The 22362-nt window shown below is 50.8% G+C and overlaps 2 protein-coding genes across 7 annotated transcripts in view; both read left to right on the top strand.

The window, feature by feature from the left end:
• LOC117652550 overlaps positions 1 to 9055 on the top strand; it is a 16891-nt gene extending 7836 nt beyond the window's left edge. Inside the window, exons 5-16 of the mRNA XM_034397559.1 lie at positions 4008 to 4142; positions 4376 to 5029; positions 5114 to 5341; positions 5417 to 5599; positions 5678 to 5935; positions 6275 to 6595; positions 6804 to 7169; positions 7257 to 7376; positions 7454 to 7768; positions 7854 to 8309; positions 8381 to 8575; positions 8883 to 9055. Of these exons, the coding sequence (XP_034253450.1) occupies positions 4008 to 4142; positions 4376 to 5029; positions 5114 to 5341; positions 5417 to 5599; positions 5678 to 5935; positions 6275 to 6595; positions 6804 to 7169; positions 7257 to 7376; positions 7454 to 7768; positions 7854 to 8309; positions 8381 to 8575; positions 8883 to 9029 (3378 nt within the window). The 3' untranslated portion in view covers positions 9030 to 9055. The remainder of the gene's footprint in view (positions 1 to 4007; positions 4143 to 4375; positions 5030 to 5113; positions 5342 to 5416; positions 5600 to 5677; positions 5936 to 6274; positions 6596 to 6803; positions 7170 to 7256; positions 7377 to 7453; positions 7769 to 7853; positions 8310 to 8380; positions 8576 to 8882) is intronic.
• An 839-nt stretch (positions 9056 to 9894) lies between these two features.
• On the top strand, positions 9895 to 22303 carry LOC117652157 (protein capicua homolog). Of its 6 annotated transcripts, none has more exons than XM_034396853.1 (24): positions 9895 to 9997; positions 10947 to 11196; positions 11270 to 11545; positions 11626 to 12716; positions 12814 to 13020; positions 13100 to 13221; positions 13302 to 13605; positions 13705 to 15101; positions 15176 to 15318; positions 15406 to 15615; positions 15692 to 15874; positions 15955 to 16161; positions 16257 to 16334; positions 16408 to 16622; positions 16708 to 16879; positions 16976 to 17155; positions 17662 to 18145; positions 18232 to 18349; positions 18433 to 18670; positions 18750 to 18897; positions 18972 to 19430; positions 19520 to 19698; positions 19812 to 19962; positions 20040 to 22303. In XM_034396853.1, exons 2-24 carry the CDS (start codon positions 11056 to 11058, stop codon positions 20114 to 20116), a joined length of 6780 nt encoding a protein of 2259 aa, XP_034252744.1. In that variant the 5' UTR covers positions 9895 to 9997; positions 10947 to 11055; the 3' UTR covers positions 20117 to 22303. The 6 variants fall into 6 exon arrangements, with proteins under 6 accessions (XP_034252744.1, XP_034252746.1, XP_034252745.1 ...); XM_034396855.1 differs by lacking the exon at positions 9895 to 9997 and adding an exon at positions 10007 to 10239; XM_034396854.1 differs by lacking the exon at positions 9895 to 9997 and adding an exon at positions 10007 to 10278.
• The last annotated feature ends 59 nt before the right edge of the window (positions 22304 to 22362 follow it).

The raw sequence follows: 22362 nt of genomic DNA, 5'->3' as shown, positions 1-22362 counted from the left end.
GCTGTGCCAGCCTCCCGGCGAGGCTGTGCCAGCGTCAAACAGCGAGGCTGTGCCAGCCGCACACAGCGAGGCTGTGCCAGCGTCAAACAGCGAGGCTGTCCAGCGTCAAACAGCGAGGCTGTGCCAGCGTCAAACAGCGAGGCTGTGCCAGCGTCAAACAGCGAGGCTGTGCCAGCTAAAACAGCGAGGCTGTGCCCTTCAAACAGCGAGGCTGTGCCCGTAAAAAGCGAGGCTGTGCAGCGTAAAACAGCGAGGCTGTGCCGGGTCAAACAGCGAGGCTGTGCCAGCCTCACACAGCGAGGCTGTGCCAGCGTCAAACAGCGGGGCTGTGCCAGCTCAACAGCGAGGCTGTGCCAGCCCCCAAACAGCGAGGTTTGCCAGCGTCAAACAGCGAGGCTGTGCCAGCCGCACACAGCGAGGCTGTGCCAGCGTCAAACAGCGAGGCTGTGCCAGCGTCAAACAGCGAGGCTGTGCCAGCGTCAAACAGCGAGGCTGTGCCAGCGTAAAACAGCGAGGCTGTGCCAGCCCAAAAACAGCGAGGCTTGCCAGCGTCAAACAGCGAGGCTGTGCCAGCTTCAAACAGCGAGGCTGTGCCAGCGTCAAAAGCGAGGCTGTGCAGCGTCAACAGCGAGGCTGTGCCAGCGTAAAACGCGGGGCTGTGCCAGCGTCAAAAGCGAGGCTGTGCCAGCGTAAAACAGCGAGGCTGTGCCCGTCAAACAGCGAGGCTGTGCCAGCGTAAAACAGCGAGGCTGTGCCAGCGTCAAACAGCGAGGCTGTGCCAGCGTAAAACACGAGGCTGTGCCAGCGTCAAACAGCGAGGCTTTCCCAGCGTCAAACAGCGAGGCTGTGCAGCGTCAAACAGCGAGGCTTGCCACCCTCAACAGCGAGGCTGTGCCACCCTCAACAGCGAGGCTGTGCCAGCGTCAAACAGCGAGGCTGTGCCAGCGTCAAACAGGGGGCTGTGCCAGCCTCAACAGCGAGGCTGTGCCAGCGTCAAACAGCGAGGCTGTGCCAGCCTCACACAGCGAGGCTGTGCCACCCTACACAGCGAGGCTGTGCCACCTCACACAGCGGGGCTTGCCAGCGTCAAACAGCGAGGCTGTGCCAGCGTAAAACAGCGAGGCTGTGCCAGCGTCAAACAGCGAGGCTGTGCCAGCGTCCAGGGCCCCCGGAAGTCTTTCTGGTGGGGGGGCGAAATTTTTATAAAAAATTTTGGGGTTCCTCCCGTTAAGGGCAACACCCAAATCGGTTTAGACTTTTCAAATAGCGTTCCAAATCCAGCGAGCGAAGCGAGCTTAAAGCAAAAATTTACACAATTCTAATTTTAAACACAACTTTTGCCTTTTTTAGAGCTAATCACACGCTTTATTGGTGGGCAAAGGGGCCAAACGGAAAAATAAGGGAGGAAAATTAAAAAAAACCTGCGAGCGAAGCGAGCAAGAAGCCAAAATCAAAGAATTTGCGACTTTGCTTTTTTTTCCCTCTATTTCGAGCTCAAAATGGCATTTTAGTGTCGGGAAGGGGGGGGGCGATGCCCCCCCACAAATTTTTTTTTGGGGGGGGGGGGCAAGTCGCCCCCCCCGCCCCCCATTGGGGCCCCCTTGGATCTGGGGACCCCGTTAGTTAGGACTGGTTGGACCTTATGTTTGTTAATATCTGCGAGAGTGGGGTAACATCCGTCGCGAGTAGAGTAAGATCTATCCCACCCCGTTGGGTTTTTGGTTAGGTTTGTTGGACAGTTTAGATTTAGAATATTAAGTAGCCTTCCTCGATGCAAAGGGAAAAACCCCCCCAACCACCCGACAAAGGGATCTGCCCTATGCGTCTGCCATTTGGGGAGTACATTATCCCTAGGGACCCAAATATTTCCCCCGCTGGTGGGGGAGTACACCTCCTAGGGCCAATGTCTCCCCCCCTCAAGAGAGGGGAGTACCTTCACTCTAGGGAAATGTACTCCGGGGGAGTACACCATCCCCGGGTCAATGTTTCCCCCTCTCAGGGGAGTACACTATCCCCCGGGGTGGTGTACTCTCCCTAAGGGGGGGGTACATTGTCCCTAGGGGTGGTGTACTGGGGGTAACTCAATCCGGGGGGTAGGATATCCCGCTTACACCGGCTGGAACGGCTGGACGTAGATGCCGCACACGCTCATCTTCCAACTTTGGAAATCGCGGCGCCCCGATAAAGTTTTTCAGAAAAGAATTTCCCTTTTTCCCCCGGACCGGAGGGAAAAATTTAATGGCCGAAATTTTGGGCCCCGGGGCCCGGGCGGCCCCGGGCCCGGGCCCCGGGCCCCGGGTGGCGGTCAGGGGGCGGGGCGGGGCGGGGCGCGGCGGGGGCAGGTCAGCACAATGGGGAAGCGTCTGCTTGTTATTCAATCAGGGCCCGCGGTCGCGTTCGGAGCGGTTGGGAGACGCCAGCCGTGTCTATTCCCGTCCGGCCGCGCTGCGAGAGCGACAGAGACGGAGATGGCCACCGTTCGGCTCGGCTTCGGTTCGCGTTCGGCCGGTTTTCGGAGCGCGGCGGGACGGGCGGGACGGGACGCAGCGCAGCGTGTCTGTCCTACTTCCACCCACCTGCAGCTCCGGTCTCAGCAGTTCGGCGCTGTTCGGAAGCAGGCTGCTGCTGCCCGTCATGGTCCTCGCCTCCCTCCAGCTCTGGGGGCGCGTGCCCAGCCCGCCCCCTGTGGCGGCCGCCTTTTGCTGGTGTAGCGACGCCCTTTCCCCAACACAATCTGAGCCCCTTCGATACACTGACCAGAGAGAGAGATCCTCCGTGCTTGCCACTGTCGGCGGCTAGCCACTGTAATACAACTGCACATTGCGAAACAGGCCCGGTGTAGCGGGCGCGGGGCGCACGGGGTTGCTCCTGTTGACAGTCTGTGTCTGCATGGATACTCTGATAACGTTCCGTCCTTGTCTGACTGGCTCATGCCGCGCGTGGCAGAGAGTGAGGGGAGACTTGGGCCGGTGAGACCGACCCGACCCAACCCGACAAGTCCGCGAGGATGTGTTCTCTGCCGGCCCGTCAGGGCTTGTCAGGGTGGAGAGGCTGCCACCGGTAGCAGCGAGCGGAGCAGAGTGAAGCCGGCAGGGTGCCGTCTCTCTCACACCCTGCCGGTGCGCCCCCCGAGTGCGAGAGAGACAGAGCGACGAAGAGGGCATTCCCCGTCGGCCTCTCCCCGTGCAGCGAAATGTGTACCCGCTGAGACAATCGCAGTGGTGGTGGCGGCGGCGGTAACGTACTTGTGCCTCGGCATTAGCAAACACACGCTCTGGCCCGGGGCCTGTGTACCGACTGATGATAAGCTACAGCTACCGAGCCCGGCGCAGCCCGGCGCAGCCGAGCGGAGTGGATAGCGCCCCTCGAGGGAAGGGCTCGCCGTGCCGGTCTGGCCGTGCCGGTCGTGCGGCGCTGCAATCGTTTAACAGTGGTACAGCGGTACATCCCGCGCAGCGCGCGCAGCGTCCGTGCCGCGAAGCCTGGCGAGGTTATGGCGGCACCCCGGCGGTAGTGGACGACGAGCAGTGCGACGAGGACTAGCCGCGGCGCGATGGCCGTGCTCTAGCGGGCAGGACACGCCAGGCGCCACGACGTCGCCAGCTCGGGCGGCCGGCCACACGTGAGTCGAGAGGAACAGGGCCTGCGTGGGCGGAGCGGAGGTAGCTCCGGGCTCAGCGCGCACACCGCTGAGGGCATGTACAGAACGCAAACATGGAGGAACGGAACAACAATATTTCGGGTAACGTTAACACTACGGGCAGGCTTGCACAGACGGGAACAGAATACAACCAGCACGCAAAGAAAAGGTCTAATTGCAAATGGTGGGGTTTGCGTGAAAAGTGCCACTATTATATCCGGTTGGTTCGGAACGCTTCCCAGACGTTCGGCCAGCCATTTCGGTTTCTATGCGCCACGGTTATTCACTGTGCGCGGAAACTTCCGCCATCTTTTGCCGAGTGTGCCGAGTGGCGCCGCTGATCCTAAACCCTTTCTGCTCTCCCCAGGCGCACCCGCGGCCCGGAGAGCCCTCCCTGCTCGGCATCCGCACCAGGAGCCCCAGGGACCACGGCGAGAGGGAGCCCTTCCCCGCGTCCTGGAACGACTCCTGGAACCACGCGCACAGCGCCGTAGGAGACGCTGTAGGTAAACACTGCCAAGTGACCTCTCTGCTGCTTCGACTTAGTCCTGGCTCCCGAACTTGACCATTTTCTGCATGCACTGGCACCGCATGTCTTTGAAGCTGTTCATGTTTGTGAGAGAAGGCGTGTCGAATCGAGATGCGGCCGCCTGAATGCGGCACTCGGTCAGCAAGGCCCGGCCCTTGGCCCGGCCCGGCACTGACTCGGCCCGCTCCCTGCTTGCCTGCTTGCAGCTGCCCTACCTGGAGCCGGGCAGCACGGCGCTGCACATCGCCTGCCAGCGGGTGCACCTGCGCTGCATCCGCCTGCTCACGTCGGCGGGGGCGGACCGGTCCGTGCTCGACGACCGCGGCTTCACGCCCATCGACGTGCTCCATGAGTTCCCCGGGTCGGGCGAGGACGAGGACGGCGGCGCGGTCGTCACTGAGGTCAAGAACGAGGACGCGGAGCGCGACGCCCCGGACGACGAGGCCCCGCCCCATGCGGTGGAGGGCAGGACCGTGGTGGTGCGGCCCCCGGACGACGCCGTGCACGCCGTGCACCCCGCGCACCCCGTCCAGGACGACATCAAGTCCGCCGTCAAGAAGGCGGCCGCTGGAGGAGTGCCTCTGGTCCGGTCGGCGCAGCCTCCGCAGCCGCCGCAGCCGGCGCGGATTGCGTCCGCGGACACGCGCCTCCTAGAGGCCATCGGCTGGCTCAAGAAGGAGGGCGCCGGCAACTTCATGACCGGGTCGGCGCTGCACACGGCAGTCACCACGGGATGTCTCAAGGTGGTCGAGACCCTGCTGAGCGTGGACCCGGACTCAGCCTACGCCCCCAACGCTAAGGGGGACACGCCCGTCCACGCCGCCATCGAGGCCAGGAGCATCGAGGCCCTCAGGCTGCTGGTAAGAAAGGGCACCCACCTCAGACACCCCGTGGAGTGCATGGCACTCGCGAGTACTCAACCCCGGCCGATTTGTCTGCCGCAGATGAAGGCCAACGAGAAGGCCATCAACTGGCCCAACAGCAGCACGGGCACCACGCCGCTCATGATGGCCGTGGTCTACGAGTGGAACGAGGGCGTGAGCGAGCTGCTGCTGGCCAACGCGGACGTGGCGGCCTGCGACCACAACGGCTCCACCGTGCTGCACGACGCCGCCATGCACGCCGACAGCCAGCTGCTCAGGGAGCTGCTCTCCATTGAGGAGGCCATGCAGGTCGGTGCAGTTGCAGTGCCCTGCCGCGCACAGCGCTTTTAAAAGCTGAGCTCAAATTACCACCCGCTGCTGCAGGTCCTGGACGCCGAGAGGAAGGAGGACGGGCTGACGCCGCTGTTCGTGGCGGTCGAGTCCAAGAGCACGGAGCGCGTGCAGCTGTTCATCGAGGCGGGCGCCAAGATGACGCACACCCTCCCCGACGGCGTCAACATCATGCACCGCGCCGTGCAGCTCTACAGCCTCAACGTCCACGAGATGGTGAGTCCCGGGGGCCCGGAGGACGGCGTCGTCGAGGCCCGCGCTAATGCTGTAGCCGACGGCCTGCTCGTGTTCCAGGACGAGGAGATCGTTTGCCTGCTGGCCGACCGGCTGTGCCGCTCCGTGTCCCTGGAGGAGCGCAACCTGCTGGACGCGCTGCAGAGCGGCACCATGGACCCCGGACTGGCGCCGCTGCACATGGCGGCCAAGAACGGGCACGCCAACGTGATGGACGTCCTGCTGCGGTACGGGAGCAACCCGCGCGTCAGGACGGTGCGGGACGGCCCACTGTTTGCCGCCACGGCCCTGCACCTCGCAGCGCAGTACGGTCACATCGTTAGTATGCATAGTAACTGCCATAGTGCACGCTGTCGCACGCTGTCACACGCCGCACGGGAGGGGAAGGGGCGCTCCCTCGACCGTCTGGCTCACTCAAAAGCTTCAAACTATTATTTTTCAATTTTTAGTTTTAAGACAGGTGAAAGAAACTCGGGGTTCAGGTCGACTTTAGGCGTCCATTGCGTCCAAACGCTTGTTGGCATTCGTACTCCCTAGGCATCAGGGTCGTCTTATGGCATGCCTCTTTCATGCCCTGCCTCGGGTATGCGATTGTCAACACTCGTTTGAGAGCAGTGCCTTTCTCTCTCTCACCCCCTGCTGCCCTGCCTCCCCCAGGACGTGGTGTCCCTGCTGATCGAGCGGGACCGCAAGCTCATGTCCACCAAGGACGGGCGTGAGTGGCGGCCCATCCACATGGCGGCCCACTACGCCCAGCGCGAGGTGCTGCGCTTCATGATCAAGGAGGGCGCCGACCTGGCCACCGGGGTGCGCGACGAGCAGAACCGCTCGTGCTCGGCGCTGTCGCTGCTCGTGCACAGCGTGGCCAAGCCCGTCGACTTCCTGGAGGAGCTGCTCGACGAGAGCATCGCGCTCAACGAGTACCCCGTCAGCGACCACCGCGCCAAGATCGACGTCCGATACGACATCCTCATTCCGGTGCGTGCCGTCGTCGGGCAGGTCACCAGGGTCACCAGGGTGGCCGTCGAACGCCGTCCCGTTGAACAGGGCGTCTAGCCTCCGCCGCAACGGCCCGTGGCCGGCCATGGCGCCTGGCGGGTAGGCAGTCCGGGCGCAGGTCTGTTCGACGGGACGGCATCTCGGCGTCCCACGGCGCTCGTCAATTGATTCACTCTCTGTCGCGCAGGCCGAGGACGGCGGCGGACTGCCGCTGACGACGCGCAGCGAGAGCTGCCCGCTGACGCACCGCGGCGAGGAGCATCACGTCCGCCAAGTGCGTCGCCAGATGCGCGTCATCGACGCCATCCTGGAGAGCGGCAACTACTTCGGCCAGCAGAACCTGCTGCAGCACCCGCTCATCGAGAGCTTCCTCACGCTCAAGTGGAAGAAGATGGCGCCCTTCTTCTACGCCATCGTGGCCGTGCACGTGCTGTTCGTGTGCGCGCTCACGGGCCTCGTCGCGCAGATCTACTGGTGGGCGGGGGACCAGGGCGCCGGCGTGCAGGTGGCGCGCGTCGCCGTGTTCGTCACCACTGTGATAATAGCTCTACAGGTGGGAGCTACGGGTTCGACACCCGGCAGAGCCTTCGATTTTCTTATTCTTTTTTCACAGTGTGTCTGAATGTAACGCCCTTTCCAGGAAGTACTCCACCTCATCCAGCTCCGCCTCATGTACATCCGCGACCTGGAGTCGTGGCTCAAGTGGATCGCCATCTCGCTGTCCGTCGTGGTGGCCTTCGTGGTGTTCGAGGGCGTGGAGGTGAGACTATGGCTTCCATTTTTTGCTGCCACTTTTCCTTGTCATCGCCCTCCTGACTCCCCGTTCGTGTCCGTCAGTCGGCCGCCACGGCGCCCACCGTGTCCGTCCCCCTCTCGGCCAAGGACTCGCTGGACGAGGCCCTGGGCGGGCTGGAGCAGCTGGAGACGGCGGCGGGCCTGGGGGCGGCGGGGGCGGGGCCGGGGCCGGGGGCGGGCCCCGAGGTGTCGTACGAGGTGCGCGGTGGCGGCCGCCTCGGGGACCGCTGGGAACGCCACGTCACCACGCTGGCCGTGCTCATGGCCTACACCGAGCTGCTGCTGCTGCTGTGCCGGTTCCCGCGCTGGGGGTTGCGAGTGCTCATGTTCTACAAGGTGGCCATCAACGTCATAAAGGTGAGTGGCCTTGCGTTGTTTTTCAGCAGGTCGGACATCGTCTGAAACTGACCCCACCCTGCCGCCGCGTTGCTGCGTGTTGCAGATGTTGCTGACCTTCTCCTTCCTCATCGTGGGCTTCGCGCTGAGCTTCTTCGTGCAGTTCCGGGGTGAGGAGCCGTTCCCCACGCTGCTCGAGTCCATGGGCAAGACCATCGTGATGGGCACGTCCGAGTTCGACTACGGCGACATCTTCACCGGCAGCAACGACTCCATCGTGGGCCGCATGCTCTTCTTCATCTTCCTGCTGCTGGTGCCCGTGGTGCTGATGAACCTGCTGGTGGGTCTGGCCGTCTCGGACATCGCCACCCTGGAGACCAAGGGCCGCAAGCGCGGGCTGGTGAAGCAGGCCGAGTTCCTCAGCACCCTGGAGCGCCTGGTGTACTCGCACTCCGTGCGGTGGTGCATCCCGTCGCGGATGCGCGCGCGGCTGCCCATCTACATCCCCGTGGAGCGCGCCAAGACCATCTACCCGGGCCAGTCGCTGCGCATCATCTTCGAGGTGAGGCACTCGAGGCGCACGAGGCGCACGCTCGCCAACTCGCAACCCAACTTTCCCGTTTGTTTTCTCAGGAGTTTCCCGAGAACATTCGGAACGGCATCGTGGCCATCGCCATCCGCAACGCGGCGCAGCGCTCCTCCTCCAGCATGGACATCATGGGCAACGGGCAGGGCTCGGGGCCAGTGTCCAGCCCCGTGCACTTGCCGGGCTGCGGCGGCGCGGCCACGCACGCCGGCTGGGGCGCCGAGACCAAGCTGTACGAAGAGGTATGCGTCATTGCGCGCGTCGCTCGCGGCGCCGGAAGTCCGGTCAAGCCGAGGGCAAGCCGCGGGCATCGCGGGCTGTTTCGGTGGCGTGGGCGAGCCTGGCCGCGGGGCCGCGGGGCGCAGGTTGGGAGCGCGGCGCCCTCTAGCGGCGCGGCGCCGCACCGCTGCCCCGCGCACTCCGGCGCCACCGACACTCCGCGCGCTCCTATCGCAGATTGGCGGCCAAGCTTGCCAGGCTTGCCAGGCCGCAAACAAGCTCAAGTGTGTGTAAGGGCTAAGTCCCCCTGTCGGTCTGCCTTGCCTACAGCTGTCGCTGGTGCGCCGGGACATGGCCACGCGCCGTGAGCTCCACGACGCCAACGAGCGCACCGAGAAGAACTTCCGCGCCGTGCACCGGGAGCTGGAGGCCCTGCGCGCCAGGGTCGAACACATCCTCAACTCACTGCCTAGATGATAATAAATACTCGATAATCCTTCTTACTCCCGTCTCGTCACTTGTTTATCATTCCCTGGGCCTTCCCCGTTGAGCGAGGATTGAGGAAAATGGGACATTTCGATCTATCTTCTGTCGTTGATACTACCCTACAAGCTCAAGAGCTCGTTGGCGTTCGTTTGGACTGAGATTCCTTTCCTTGCTATGCCCGAGGGGCGGGTAACGATGCATCCGAACTGAGAAACAGGTGGTGACGAATGGATGCGCCCTGACGACCTGCACTACTAGAGTAAGGAGTACGTTCATGTTATCTTTGCATTTTCTTTATCGTATTTGTCGAACCTCTCGCTTCCTTTACTCACCTTGTTGAAACCCGCAACTTTTTGAAGATAGTAACCCGTAAGCAAGCGCAGGAAGTGCTCTATTGATAACGAGTTATGCACCTGAAACTTGACAGTCACGTCTCGCATGTGGCATTTTCGATCCCACAGCCACGGTGTCTCGATCAGCCTTTAAGGCTTTACCATTTTTGTCTTCACGCGATCATTCAGACGAAGTAACACGGCAGTGACGCCTACATTGTGCTTCCGAGCATCCTCCGTTTTCAGCATGCTTGCTTCGAGGGAAAGGATAAGAATGCCTCGCGGAGGCGCCTGCAGCGTACAAGTGGGAAACGGAAACCAGAAAACCACAGCCAGAGTCACTGAAGGCGAAGGCGCCCCGCCGAAAGCTGTTTAAAAGTGCGCGCGGGTCCAGGGACCTCCGAGTCTCTCTGTCCGCTCGGCGGCTCGGCCAATGGCGGCTCGCGACGCAGGCCCTCTGGGCCACACGGCCGACCCGCGGCGGCCAATCCCAGCCGTCCTTTCATGTTCATTCACGATGCGCTCGCGGCTCGCGCTGCGCTCGTGGAGTAGTGGGGGTACGTGGGATTGATGTTATGGTTGTGGGTGTCGATGGTAGATGTCAATATATTAGTTGTACTTTTAAAGGTAATTTTTGTCTTGTCTGCAACGGTTAAGTTGGAACCCTTTCGTCAAAGTGAAAAGCACGAGTTACCCTGAGACCGTGCCAGTGAACAAAATGGGAACGGCTGCGAAGGACATTTAAGCCATGGTGGAAAACAAAGAGTGGAAAAAGACCTGTTCGGCCAGCGCCAGCCAGGGGCCAGGGCAGCCAGGGCTAGCTACTACAATGAATAGGCCAGGCCGAGTAGGCCTACTCGTACTCATCGGTGTGTAGAATGGTGCCCCCCGCGCTTCATCTGGCCTCGGTATACCTGCCGCCTGCAAGTCTCCGAACTGGTGAATTTTCTTTGAAATTCGTCGAGCTTGAAGCTTTGCTTTCTCCAGTAAACAGCGAGAATCAATTTTTCGTCCTTGTTTGTGTACCTTCTCTCGTAATCGCATTTTGGTTGATGATAATTTTTTTTCCTCTTCAAAATCTTTAACGTTTGTTTATGTTTGAAGAAATATATTTTTTGTGGCTTGCTCATCAGTTGCATGCGTTCATAATTTGATGCTTTGTTGATAAGCGAGGCAAAGCTTGATAAATTTCAAGATTTTAATGGCATTGTTGCTGTTGTAGTAGAATTAATAGGTTATGGTTACCGTGCCCCTTCCGTGCTTAAAGAAGGGAAAACTTACATTAATGTTTGGTGACCATCGTTTTTATTAAGATAATATTTTGGGGGCTGTTTTCACCTTGAAGACTGCTAATATTTTGATTCCTCAAGTGTTTTCTTCTAGTCTGCTAGACTTGTTTTGGCTTTTATTATTTGTAGAGATCTCATTATTGTAACTGAGTCACATTCACCTGTTATGCACAGAATGGCTTTCAAAGTTTCCTTTGTCACTCCGATTATGTTGTTGAGTTAATTCTAAAAATTCTTTTGTAACTTCTATGTAAACTGATGTGGTTTTTGTTTGTTTAATTTGGCAGATTTACTGGTCTGAAATGTGGCATTTTTCATGTATCTAATGCCAACATCAGATCAAGTGTGGGAGGCTGTGACCTCATGTTTATTTAGAGGTTCTCAAGAATTTCGGCCATGCCAAACTTTGGCGGCCACCCAACATACAATCATACTGGAGAAACATACATCCAGCATCCGACTGTCACAGTTTACCAGAACTGTGCCAGTTCAGGACAGGGCATGACTGCATCAGTAGCGGCACAGTCAAATACGCAGGTAAGCAGTCTTAATCTTAGCTTGGAGCTTTAACAAATATCTTACTTATTCCTCTGTTATCTACATTTTGCAGGCAAACTTAAACATTTTAGCCAACTACAGCAGTATGCATCAAAACGGCGATTTGACTCAAGAGTATGTCATGCATCAGAGGGAAGATGGTCAGCCGCAACCACTCTATCATTTAGTGACACATCAACCTCAAGGGAACCCCACACACAACATCAATATCATACAGAGAGAAACCAGCCCTTCAACCATCATGAGTGTGGCTAAATTACCCAAAAAGCGGAAGTATGATCCATCTGAATTAGAGGAAACTGCTATTGAATCAAAACCTTTCAACCAGGTAATATTTTCTTCTCAAGTGCCTAATTATTGTAATCTGAATGATTCATTATTTTAATTTAATGTTATTTCTCTCTTCAGGGCCTTCCCATGTCGAGTGCTTCCACTCCCCTTGTAGTTGTTACTCCATCTGTATCTGTGTCTGCTCCACTGTCAATAGAAATGCCACCTCAACAGACTCAGAGTGTGGTGGTTGTAACTCCACAACCTAATGCTGTGGACTACTCAGGATTTACGAGTTCGACACCGAAAGCCCAGTACAGAGAGGTCCATATTCCACCTGATCCTTATTTGGACCAATCAATGGTGCTGCATGGCAGCATGGATCATTCTGAACACAACAGGCATTCCACAAGCCAACGTAACACCATTGACCTTCAAGATTGGGTAGACAATCCATGTTTAGCAAAAAAAGATAATGTGTACGTGCCTGGTGTGATCAAACATGCTGATGGTTCTGATGTTGTTGTGGAATTTGAAGAAGGCCATAGAACGTGTTATCGTGATGTCTTTGGTGAAAGCAAGTACAGCATTATAAATGATGCCAGCCCTTCTGCTGCGTTGGTGAATGTGGGATCTCGCGTTTGTGTTCGAACTGACAGTAATACAGCTGTGAGGGTGTTTGTAGAAGCGCAAGTATGCGGAAAACTGACAAGTCCAGTCAGGTTTGTGGTGCGTTGCGTTCCTACATCACTTTCTAAAGACCATGTTGTTAATCGTGCTGATATACGACTGCTCCTGCCCCCTTGGTGGGAGGAAATGAACAATGACGACCCCCCTTCCTCTTCTATGAATGGAGGTTTAGATGGAGAAAATGGAACCCAAATAGCGCAACATGGAGTGATGACGATAGTTCCCAATTCATCTGACCCACATTCATACTACAGGAATGTTACAACATCACCAATGCAAAACAATGCAACTCCTGTGAGCATCCATTCAAGCACAGCCATGTCTAATGGCTCCACAGATGATTTACGGCGTAGGCATTATGATGATTATGGTGAGAGTGACGATGAACTGAGAAGAGAGGACATCCTTTTCACATCCGATGCGGATGGTGGTAAATTGTCTGGAAGCAGCAAGAGAAGTAGTATGCAAAGCCGAGGAAGTACTTCGAGTCTTGCGGATCAAGGCAGTATAACCCCAAGATCTCAGCCTACTACTCCAAGGTACTCCCCAATTTCTTAATTTGATTACTCTTATGTAGTTATTTGTCAACTCCTTTTTTATTCTTTTTTTTAAATGTTGCATTATATTTTTTTCCAGATCTCAAGCAGCAACACCTCATAAATACAACAAAGGAGATGTGGTTTCGACTCCAAGTGGAATTAGAAAGAAGTTTAATGGGAAGCAGTGGCGGAGGCTCTGCTCGAAAGACAGCTGCACGAAGGAAAGTCAGAGGCGAGGGTACTGCTCAAGGCATTTGAGCTTGAAGGGCAATAGCCTGCGGCCTGGTCCATCGAATGTGCCAAGGTATGTAAGCTGTACTGGGAGTAATAAATGACAAATTGTGACAGTTCTCATTCATTTTCCTTGTTGAAATCTTTTACAGGGGCAGAGGAATGGGTAGCCTTGATGGGGAGGATACATCAAGAGATTCCGACACCTCTCCCAGTTATCCCAGAGTAGCAGGAAGATATGAATCTGATGAGACAGAGGCTGCTAATATGCTTGGTAATGTTTTTAGTCTTTGAGATAACTTTTCATGGTTTATACAATTATTTGGTTTAATTTTTGCTTTCTCTGTTTTTCAGTTTCATTGGGTAGCTCTCGCTCTGCTACACCATCTTTCTCTTCTCCAACAGGGCAGGGTTCATCCCCATGTATTATTCAATCCCCTGTCACTGTGGGACCTCATACTAACGTGTTCATGCCAATTAGTAGTCCTGCTTCCGGAGCTGCCAACTCTCCAATGATTGGTGGAAGTGGAAACACATTGATGCCACCCAGGCAGACCAGCCTTGTGTCACCTGGAGGTTCAACCAGCAAGTGGAAACAACACACATCGCCTGTACAAGCACATTTCATTGGAAATGCGTATTCTCAGCCTTTGGTCAGGTATGGTCAAAGATACTTTAATCAGTTCAATGTTCAAGTTCAGTTCCAACCAATCAGTTCAATTTCGTTATTTTCAATGTTATTTTTGTGTGTTTTCAGGCCAGAACTTGTCCGTCCTACTCAGTCAGTTGTTCACCAGCCGCTGGCAACCACGGGACAGCCAGTAGCGGCAACAAGTGTCATAAGAATGTCACCAAGCACAGTGAAGGGTGGTCCACATATCACGTGGAAGGCGGAACAGATACCTGGCCAACAATATTCTGATCCACCTATCATAACAGTGGCTCCAGTGTCAACTATAGTCAGTCACTATCCCACCAACTCAGCTGTGACTACTATTTCTCAACCTCAGCCAGGAGTTATCCTTCAGCAGGCTTTGACCAATTCGACGATTGGAGCCCTGCCCGCGGAAGCACCCAGTACAATAGTGCAGCACACATCAGATGCTGAGCACCTGAGTCGACCTGCTAAAGCCCCACTAATACTTATTCAGCATAGTCAAGCTATAACTCACCATGCCCAGCAGCCAACACCCCAGCAACAGCAACTCCATCAGCTCCAACAACCCCCCCAGCAGCAACCAACCCAACATCAACCACCGCCGCAACCAGCACCTCAGCAACTAGCTCCTCAGCAACTAGCTCCTCAGCAACTAGCTCCCCAGCAACTGCCTCCCCAGCAACTGCCTCCTCAGCAAGTGCCTCCCCAGCAACTACCTCCTCAGCAACTAGCTCCTCAGCAACTCCCTCCCCAGCAACTATCACCGCAGCTACTACCACCCCAGCTACTACCACCTCAGCAGTTACCACCCCACAAACTGCCACCCACGCTACTGCCACCCCAGCAGCTATCAACTCAACTGGAAGCACCTCAGCAGCTCTCACCACAGCAGCTCCCACCCCAACAGCACTCACCCCAGCAGCATTCACCCCAGCAGCATTCACCCCAGCAGCACTCTCCCCAGCAGCATTCTCCCCAGCAGCACTCACCCCAACAGCACTCACCCCAACAGCACTCACCCCAGCAGCACTCACCCCAGCAGCACTCACCCCAGCAGCACTCACCGCAGCAGCACTCACCTCAGGACCAATTGCCGCAGCAGCTCAGCCAGGAACCTCAGCCTCAAGAACAGCATCAACCTCAGCATCAATCCCAGCACCAGCAGCAACTTATTCACTTCCAACACCCATCAGTAGTCAATCAACTTGATTCACCTCATATTCAGCATCATAGCAGTGCACCAGAGAAGAATATTCCCATAATTGTAAAATCGGAACCGGAGCCTGGGCAGGTACATCAGGTGCCCCCTCAGCATTACCCAACGATAACTGTAGCCACAACTTCAGTTGTTCAATCAAGAATTGCCCTGGTCGCTGAACCACAGGCTCAAGTTAACAGTGTAGCCAATGCTCTTCATCCAGTCATTGTGGCTCCAACTCAGCTTTTACCACTGATTCAGCTATCAAAGGGTCTGAAAGAGAAGAATGGCATTCTTGGTAATTGTTATAGTTTCTCAATAATTTGTGCTGATATGGTCTTTCTTGTTCTAATCTGGTCTCTTCATTTACAGCCTTTAGTCTTCCTGACCAGCAGGCTCCTGTTTATCCATGGGACACACTGCTGCCTGTCGTCGCTCAAGCAACCTTAAGTGGTAACATTTCTTCAGTAGGAAAAGCATCACCCCCTGCTTCATCAGCGTCACACTCAGTATCGGTAAATCCTCTTTTTCATTGTTTTGTTTCTCACTTTTTCACTTATTCACTGCTTTAACTTAAATAAATTGTTGTTTATCATGAATAGACTGCAAACAACATACAGGTTGATGCCGAAGATATGGAAGGTTTGCCTGATCTGGTGCAAACAACTGAAGAGGATGATGATGTTTTTGAAGCAGAACCTACTACACCTGCTGCTGATTCTGATGTAACTACTGCTCCTGTGGCAGGAAAGAGACGGACTCAGTCTCTTAGTGCAATTCAGAGTGGAAAGGAGCCTCAAAGTCCTCTAAAGGTTTGTTGTTTTGTCTCTTGGACTCCCCTATCAAATTTTTGTGACAAGTACCTTAATATGTTATGATTTGCTGCAGCAAACAAAGGAAAGAATACGTCGACCCATGAATGCATTTATGATATTCAGTAAGCGACACAGAGCTATGGTTCATCAGCGTCATCCTAATCAAGATAATCGTACTGTTTCAAAAATCTTGGGTGAATGGTGGTATGCCCTTGGAGTCGAGGAAAAGCAAAAGTACCATGAGCTGGCAACAGAAGTATGTTATTGGCATTATTTCTCAGCATTTAAATGATTCTGAAGTGATATTTTAACGTTTTCAAAACTGTTAATTTCCAGGTGAAAGAAGCTCATTTCAAGGCACATCCAGAATGGAAATGGTGCAGTAAGGACCGAAGAAAGTCGTCCACAAGTTCCCTGAAAGGTGAATCTGGTCAAAAGGGATCTGGGTCTGAAGGAGGCAGTGAAGGAGGCACACACCCCCCATCTGTATCAAGTCCAGGCCCTGATGCGGGTGGACCTGTGAAGGAGGAGGAAGTTGTAGAGGTTTGTATTGTTGATATAATTAAACTTCTTGACTTTGTTGAAAAAGGCAATCGAGCCAAAGTTTCTGGAACTTCCTATCTAATCTTTATATTTAGCAGGCACCAGATACAGTTTCGAAGAAGGAAGTAAAGGCTGAAGCAGATGAGGCAGACTTCTCAGATGACGACCAAATGGTAAGTTTGTTATCTTTTTCATATCTAGAAAGACACATGTGCATAAAATTAATTACCCTTTTCCAACCTGTAGGTAATTTGTGAAGAACCCACTAATGAAATAGACCTCAAGTGCCCTGAAAAAGTGACAGATTCAGATTCTGAGTCCCAAAGTGACGTTGAACCACTTCTTGAAAACAAGGCGTTTCCACAACAGCGTTTCAGTCCTGTGTCTGGTGTGGGTGGAATTTCTGTTGGAGCAGCTGGCGTTAAACATGTTCCCAGTGCTTGTCGACCAAAACCCATCAGGTCAGTTTATTTGTAACAAAAAACACTCTCTTGCAATGAAGATATCTTAATATTATAATATGATATTAATTCTTTGTCTTTGCAGAGTTACGCAAGGGGGCATGGATGTCTCTTCTAAGCTTCATGGCTCTAATGGTGACAAACCAGGCTCAACAGAGGGCATCGCTTATCCATACCACTCCCCAGTAAACCCAAGAGGTGTCACAGGTTTCCAACCAACTGGTGGGGCATTTAAGACAATGCCAGTATCACCTAAAGTAAGTTGGCCTGTTTGTGGTGTTTTAGGCAAGTTGGTTTGGCGCTTCACTGGAAAAGTTCAAATTCATCCTTTTTGTTTGCCCTATATTTTTTAGGTTGTTAAGCCAACAGTAGACCAAGAAAGCTGTTTCCCACTCTCCAGTAACAGTTCATCAAATCAGAATCAAATCCGAAACAAACAGCCTTTGACCTTAGCATGGAGTGGCTCAACTGTTACTACATCTGACTACACCAACTCAACCTTCTCCTCCAATATAAGTCAAACCCAACCACAGGTATGTTTGCTTTATGTATCTGATTTCAATCTTTCTTTTTTGTTTTTACTTAGGTATATGCAAGCATGTATAAAATTGCTTTTTTGGGTGTGTTTTTGTGAGAGGGAACACATTTATAAGCTGTGTATGAAAAAAAGAAGTTTCAATCGTAACAGTTCACAAAACAAAGAATTACACATATCATTTTCATGCATTTTTAGCTTTATGTCATTGTACACTTCCTCTTTATCTTGATCTGTAGTTTGCTGAAAGGTATTTGTGAAAATCAATACTAGTTATTTTTCTTGTCAAATTCAGTGAGTTGAGGCCCACCCAGTGTTCCTATTTACTGAAGTTACTATTTATTATCTTCTTCATTTTTCTTACCCTGCTGTTTCCTTCTCATTCAGCCACTCTTTCTTTTCTTAAAATTTAATTTTCATTATTAACTCATTAAATTTTTATTCCTTTTTCTTCTACTCTTTTTTCACTGACTCATGCCTGTTCCTTCTTGATTCTTTTCCCAGTTGCGGACTGTGACAAGTGTCCCTGCCTCCTCGGTGGTAGCTTGGGACAGCGCCGCTCCTATCACCACAGTGTGCTCTGTCAACATAATGCCTGTCTCCAGTCAAAATGAGGCTTGGCAAATGCAACAACTAAAACTCAAACAACCATCCAATAGCATTTCTAAGCTGATGGACGCGGACTCAAACTCACCTGTGAACAATACCATCACCATCAAGTCGAATGAACCATTGATTCAGCAAACTAAACCCACACAAAACCACAATAATACTCATAACATGCAGATTGATTTAATTCTCAATGGTTCCATCAAAGTTTCTGAAGATCAAATCCCTATCAAAACAATTTTGCAGAGTATTCCTGACCGAGCACCTCAGTCCTATATTGTTGTAAGAGGACAACCTGGTTCTCAAGATTCAGATGTTCAATACCTGGTTCCAACTAGGCAATTGTTCACCCAAGGGGGCTTCCAAATACCACTTACAGGTATGTGTCAATATCCAGAACTTAGTTCACAGTTGTTGTTCTTGTATTTCTGTTAAGGCACAATATCATTTATCAAATTCTTCCAGATGCTCGACAGACTTCATCAATTCCACTGATGACTTCATCCGTTGAAACCCCCACTGTCATTGTCAGTAAACCCGGATTGTTTACATCTACGGTACCATCTACTTTTATGACCACCAGGCAAGTACTAAACCCAGTCTCAATGTTAAATGCCTGTAAATATTTATCTCATAGTTTTTTAACTTTTTTTTTTGACATTTTAGTGGCACCCAGCAAGAAAGGAATCCAATCTCCACAAACAACCCTTCATCTGCTAACTCCATACATCCCCAAGGTTCTTATTACTTAGAAACAAAAGATGAGAAGCAAACTGCACAAAGGCCACATCCCCAAATTTCTAATGATAGTGCTGTCATACTGGAAGAAAGGACCATTAGCAATAATAACAACAATTCTTCTGCAGAGTCCAACAAATCTTCAATGATGTCTTCCAGTAATCAGGTACAGACAGATAGTACCCATTTTGTTCTTCTCTTGAGTTGTTCTTGCCTACATGTAGCTTGTGTCTTGAATCTTGTAGGAACATGAAGAGAGTCTTCCAAAAGCCTTGGCTGATCTCACCTCCCAGCCTGTCACTGAGACTGGGCCCCAAGAAACAACTACATTTGTACTTGCACCAACCCCTGCCCAGCTTGGCAAAGCTCCTTTGCAGAGGAGGCAATCGATGGGTATGTTTCTTTCATTCTAAGATGACATTTTCCAGTGAAGTTACTGTTGAATTAATTTATTGATTTATTTTCAGTTGTGCCTACATCCAGTAACAGTAATGCACCAAATGAGGTACCTTCTAGTACGTCATTAACCAACAATCAGATCCCATCAGTACTGGAAAATCTCAACAAACCCTCTGAGTCATCCTCTATTGTAAACACACCTTCATCAGCATTACCATCGCCTGCATCCAAAAAGAACTTCTTCAGGAAGACTGTTGAAGATGGCATGGATAGAGTTTTAGAGCAAGTTAATTTTGAAGTAAAGTTTTCATCTTTACCCAAGTTTAGACCTGAGGAATGTCAGTCGCCCAGTGCTATATCAGTTACATCCAGTCCAATGTTCCAAAACTTGCGTAAAATTCAAAAGCCAACTCCAACTGAAGAAACTGTAGAGTCAGATGTTTCTGTTCCTCCTACTCCAAAATCGGGCAAGCTTGTGGGCAACACATTCTTTGGCCCCGACTTCAATCCTGAAGCATTTAACCGAGGTATGACCAGGGTTCAGTATGCTTCATAGTTATGCAGAAACGTTTTCTGTTTATATGTCGGTGATCATATTGTTTTTGTTTTCATTAAGGTCCTGAACTCAGTGAAAGCATTGAGGGTGGCTCTCCCAGGACTCCAAAAACACCAGGAACTGGTAGAGAGGTAGAAAAAGGACACCGCAAGGTCCTTGAGCAGAGACGCAAGCTTGTCATGCAACTTTTCAATGACCATGGACTTTTCCCTACAACAGTTGCTACAAGTGCTTTTCAGGTCAGAACCTTATTCTTATCTTTTTGTACACTAAATTTCAATTAGGCACTTATCTGAAAAAAAAATTGCCCTTGTTTATTTTATTGACTGAAGCTTCTGTGCTTTGCTTTCAGAGCGATCATATTGACATCTTCCCAACTAAAACCAGTCTGCAGTTGAAAATTCGTGAAGTTCGTCAGAAATTGATGGCTCACAATAACTCTTCAGGGGGCCCATTAAATAGTCCTTTACCCTCTGGTTCAGAATCAGCCTGCACCACTCCTGGTAGGATATTCAAATTTATTTGAATTTTGATCTAGTAGTATAATTATTATCCAATTTAATCTCTGTCTGCATTCCAGGTTCGTCAACTCTGACTCCCCATCACATAACCAACTCCAACTCTGCAATATCCATTCCGGCTTCCTCTAGCAGTTAGGTGTTTGCCCCTAAAAGCTTAGGCAGACTTGTATTTCTTGCTCTGGGACCAAGCATGCTGATGTGACGCATGTCCCACCAAGCCCTGTCAGTGTTGTTAATTTTGCCAACCTTGCCTCCTTCCCATCAAAGTGACTATTATTATCTCTGTTTTTATTGTTTTTACTTGTGCAATGTTTATATTTGTTGTATTGCTGCAGTGCTAGTGTTTAGACTGATGTGATAACTCTTTTAATTTTAATCCCTGCTTCCATTGCCCTTTTCAGTAACATCATTCATTCGCTTTTATATGACGTTCTTGCTTTCATTGTGTATAGCATATTTGCATTATTGATTGAACCACTTTTTTTTATATTTTTGACAAAACTTTAAATTTGGTCATTCAGTTAAAGTGTTTTTGTATCTGTTTTCATAAATGATCTCTCGACAAAATTGTTTCTTTTCCCATGCTTTATGCCCCTTTAACCTTTCCTTTCTTTCCCAAAAATTTGTAGCTTTGTAAGGAAAGAAATTTTTTGCATTTGCCCTTATGTTTTATTTGGCTTTGTCACCTTGGTTGGGGCCACTATTTAGTGTACTAACACTGTTCCTGTATTCTCTGGCAATCTCTAATTAATCAAAGGAAGTTTAAAAATGTGGTGGAACTTGATCTTGATCCTTAGGATTGTTTAACCCTTTGATCCTGTGGATTCCTGTTGTTCTTGTTGGTGAAACCGTTGCTTACTTCATCATGTATTAGAATTAATTGTTGACAAATGGAGTACTCCATTCATGTTTTTTTCTTTAGGCAGAGAAGAAATTAAGGTGTTATTTTTTTCTTTTGTTAAACATGTTTAAGGTATAAATCTTACTGATCTGTTTTTGTTTAAATCGACATGATGTACCCTCCTTCATTAGAGAAAAAAATGATACAACTTATTGTATAAAATGTATATTTTATTTTATCTGCATGTTTTAATTATTTCAAATTTTTATGTATGTACATATATATATAAACTATGATGAACTGGTATAAACTACCCTAGCAAAATGAGCACAAGTGCTCTGGGATCTTTATTTAATAATAGCACCAATGTTATAAGAAAAGAGTTATTATATATTAACAGTGTTATTTGTCTTTTGAGTATAATTGTAGCAAAGTGCTTGTTTTATGTTATATTATCAGAAAGTGATTGTTTAATGTTAATGTATAGATGAAACTTGTAAAATTTGTTACTATTACTTATCTAGACTGACTGCTCTTATTTTAATATAGCAGTAATGAGTGTAATCCACTAAAGGATGCCAATTCCACAAGCCACTCTAGAAACCACACAGTTGCATTTGACCTGAGACAAAGTCTTCTGAAGGAAACTCCTGGGTAACTACTTAACATGAAAGAGAAATATTATTTTCTAAGTAGCTCCAGTCCTGTCCAAGAAGTTGTTATGGTTTGAGGTAAAGGTGATAACTCTATGTTTGAAACCCGTACTCTATCTTTTGACATTGGCCGGGCACCTGTCTCTGCTTTTTCAATGTACAGAAATGTACTTTTGTGTCTGTGATGACTAAGGCATCTGTCAAGGCCGTGAGATGGTAAAGAGGTTTCAATTTTTAGTGATGTTTTGTATATAGATGATGGGTTGGATGTGGCATGGGGTATCGGCAGTTTTTGGTTGAGCACTTAGTTAATTAAATATTATAAGGAAATGTGATTCTCAGAGAATCAATACAAAAGCAACACACATGTGTGGCACTGATGCGAGAAGATGAACACTTGAGATTTTATTTAGTCTGTTGTATGATTATTTGTGCTCCTTTATTTGTTTAGACTAAATGAAGTGTAGGATTCTGCCTTGATTGTCTCTGAAAATTTTAAGTTGTTGACTTGTCCACACTTGATTCTTTGTTGAATGGCTCTCCACATTTCTCTAAACAGATCTCATTTAATTCACTGATATCTACTACTGTAGTACACTGAAATATAGATGTTTGGAGATGCCATCCATACCTTGCACGGTGGTTACATTCTCATCAGATAAAAATTGAGCAAACGCATGATTTATTTAACAGACTAGCTTGAAAGTTCTGTTACATAAATGATCAACCAGCTGGCTGGACTTGCCATATTGCTTATGTCAAAACAAATCAAGCCACTGCTACCTTCACTGTGCCTTAAAGGATCAATAAATGGAATTATCCATGCAAAGCGCATTTGTTTTGTTTACAATCTCTTGCCAAGTGAACACACTGGGACTCTGGGAAAGA

Source organism: Thrips palmi, unplaced genomic scaffold (genome assembly GCF_012932325.1).
Source record: "Thrips palmi isolate BJ-2018 unplaced genomic scaffold, TpBJ-2018v1 HiC_scaffold_7, whole genome shotgun sequence".
NCBI lineage: Eukaryota > Metazoa > Arthropoda > Insecta > Thysanoptera > Thripidae > Thrips > Thrips palmi.
This window is presented reverse-complemented; position numbering and strand designations above follow the sequence as displayed.

Bases quoted from the DNA above. Each gene is read 5' to 3' on its own strand.
- LOC117652157 (XM_034396853.1), top strand. From the start codon at position 11,056: ATGCCAAACTTTGGCGGCCACCCAACATACAATCATACTGGAGAAACA. The intron at 13,222-13,301 runs GTAATGTTTTTA...TCTGTTTTTCAG, and splicing joins AGAGGCTGCTAATATGCTTG to TTTCATTGGGTAGCTCTCGC. The intron at 16,162-16,256 runs GTTTGTATTGTT...CTTTATATTTAG, and splicing joins AGGAGGAGGAAGTTGTAGAG to CAGGCACCAGATACAGTTTC.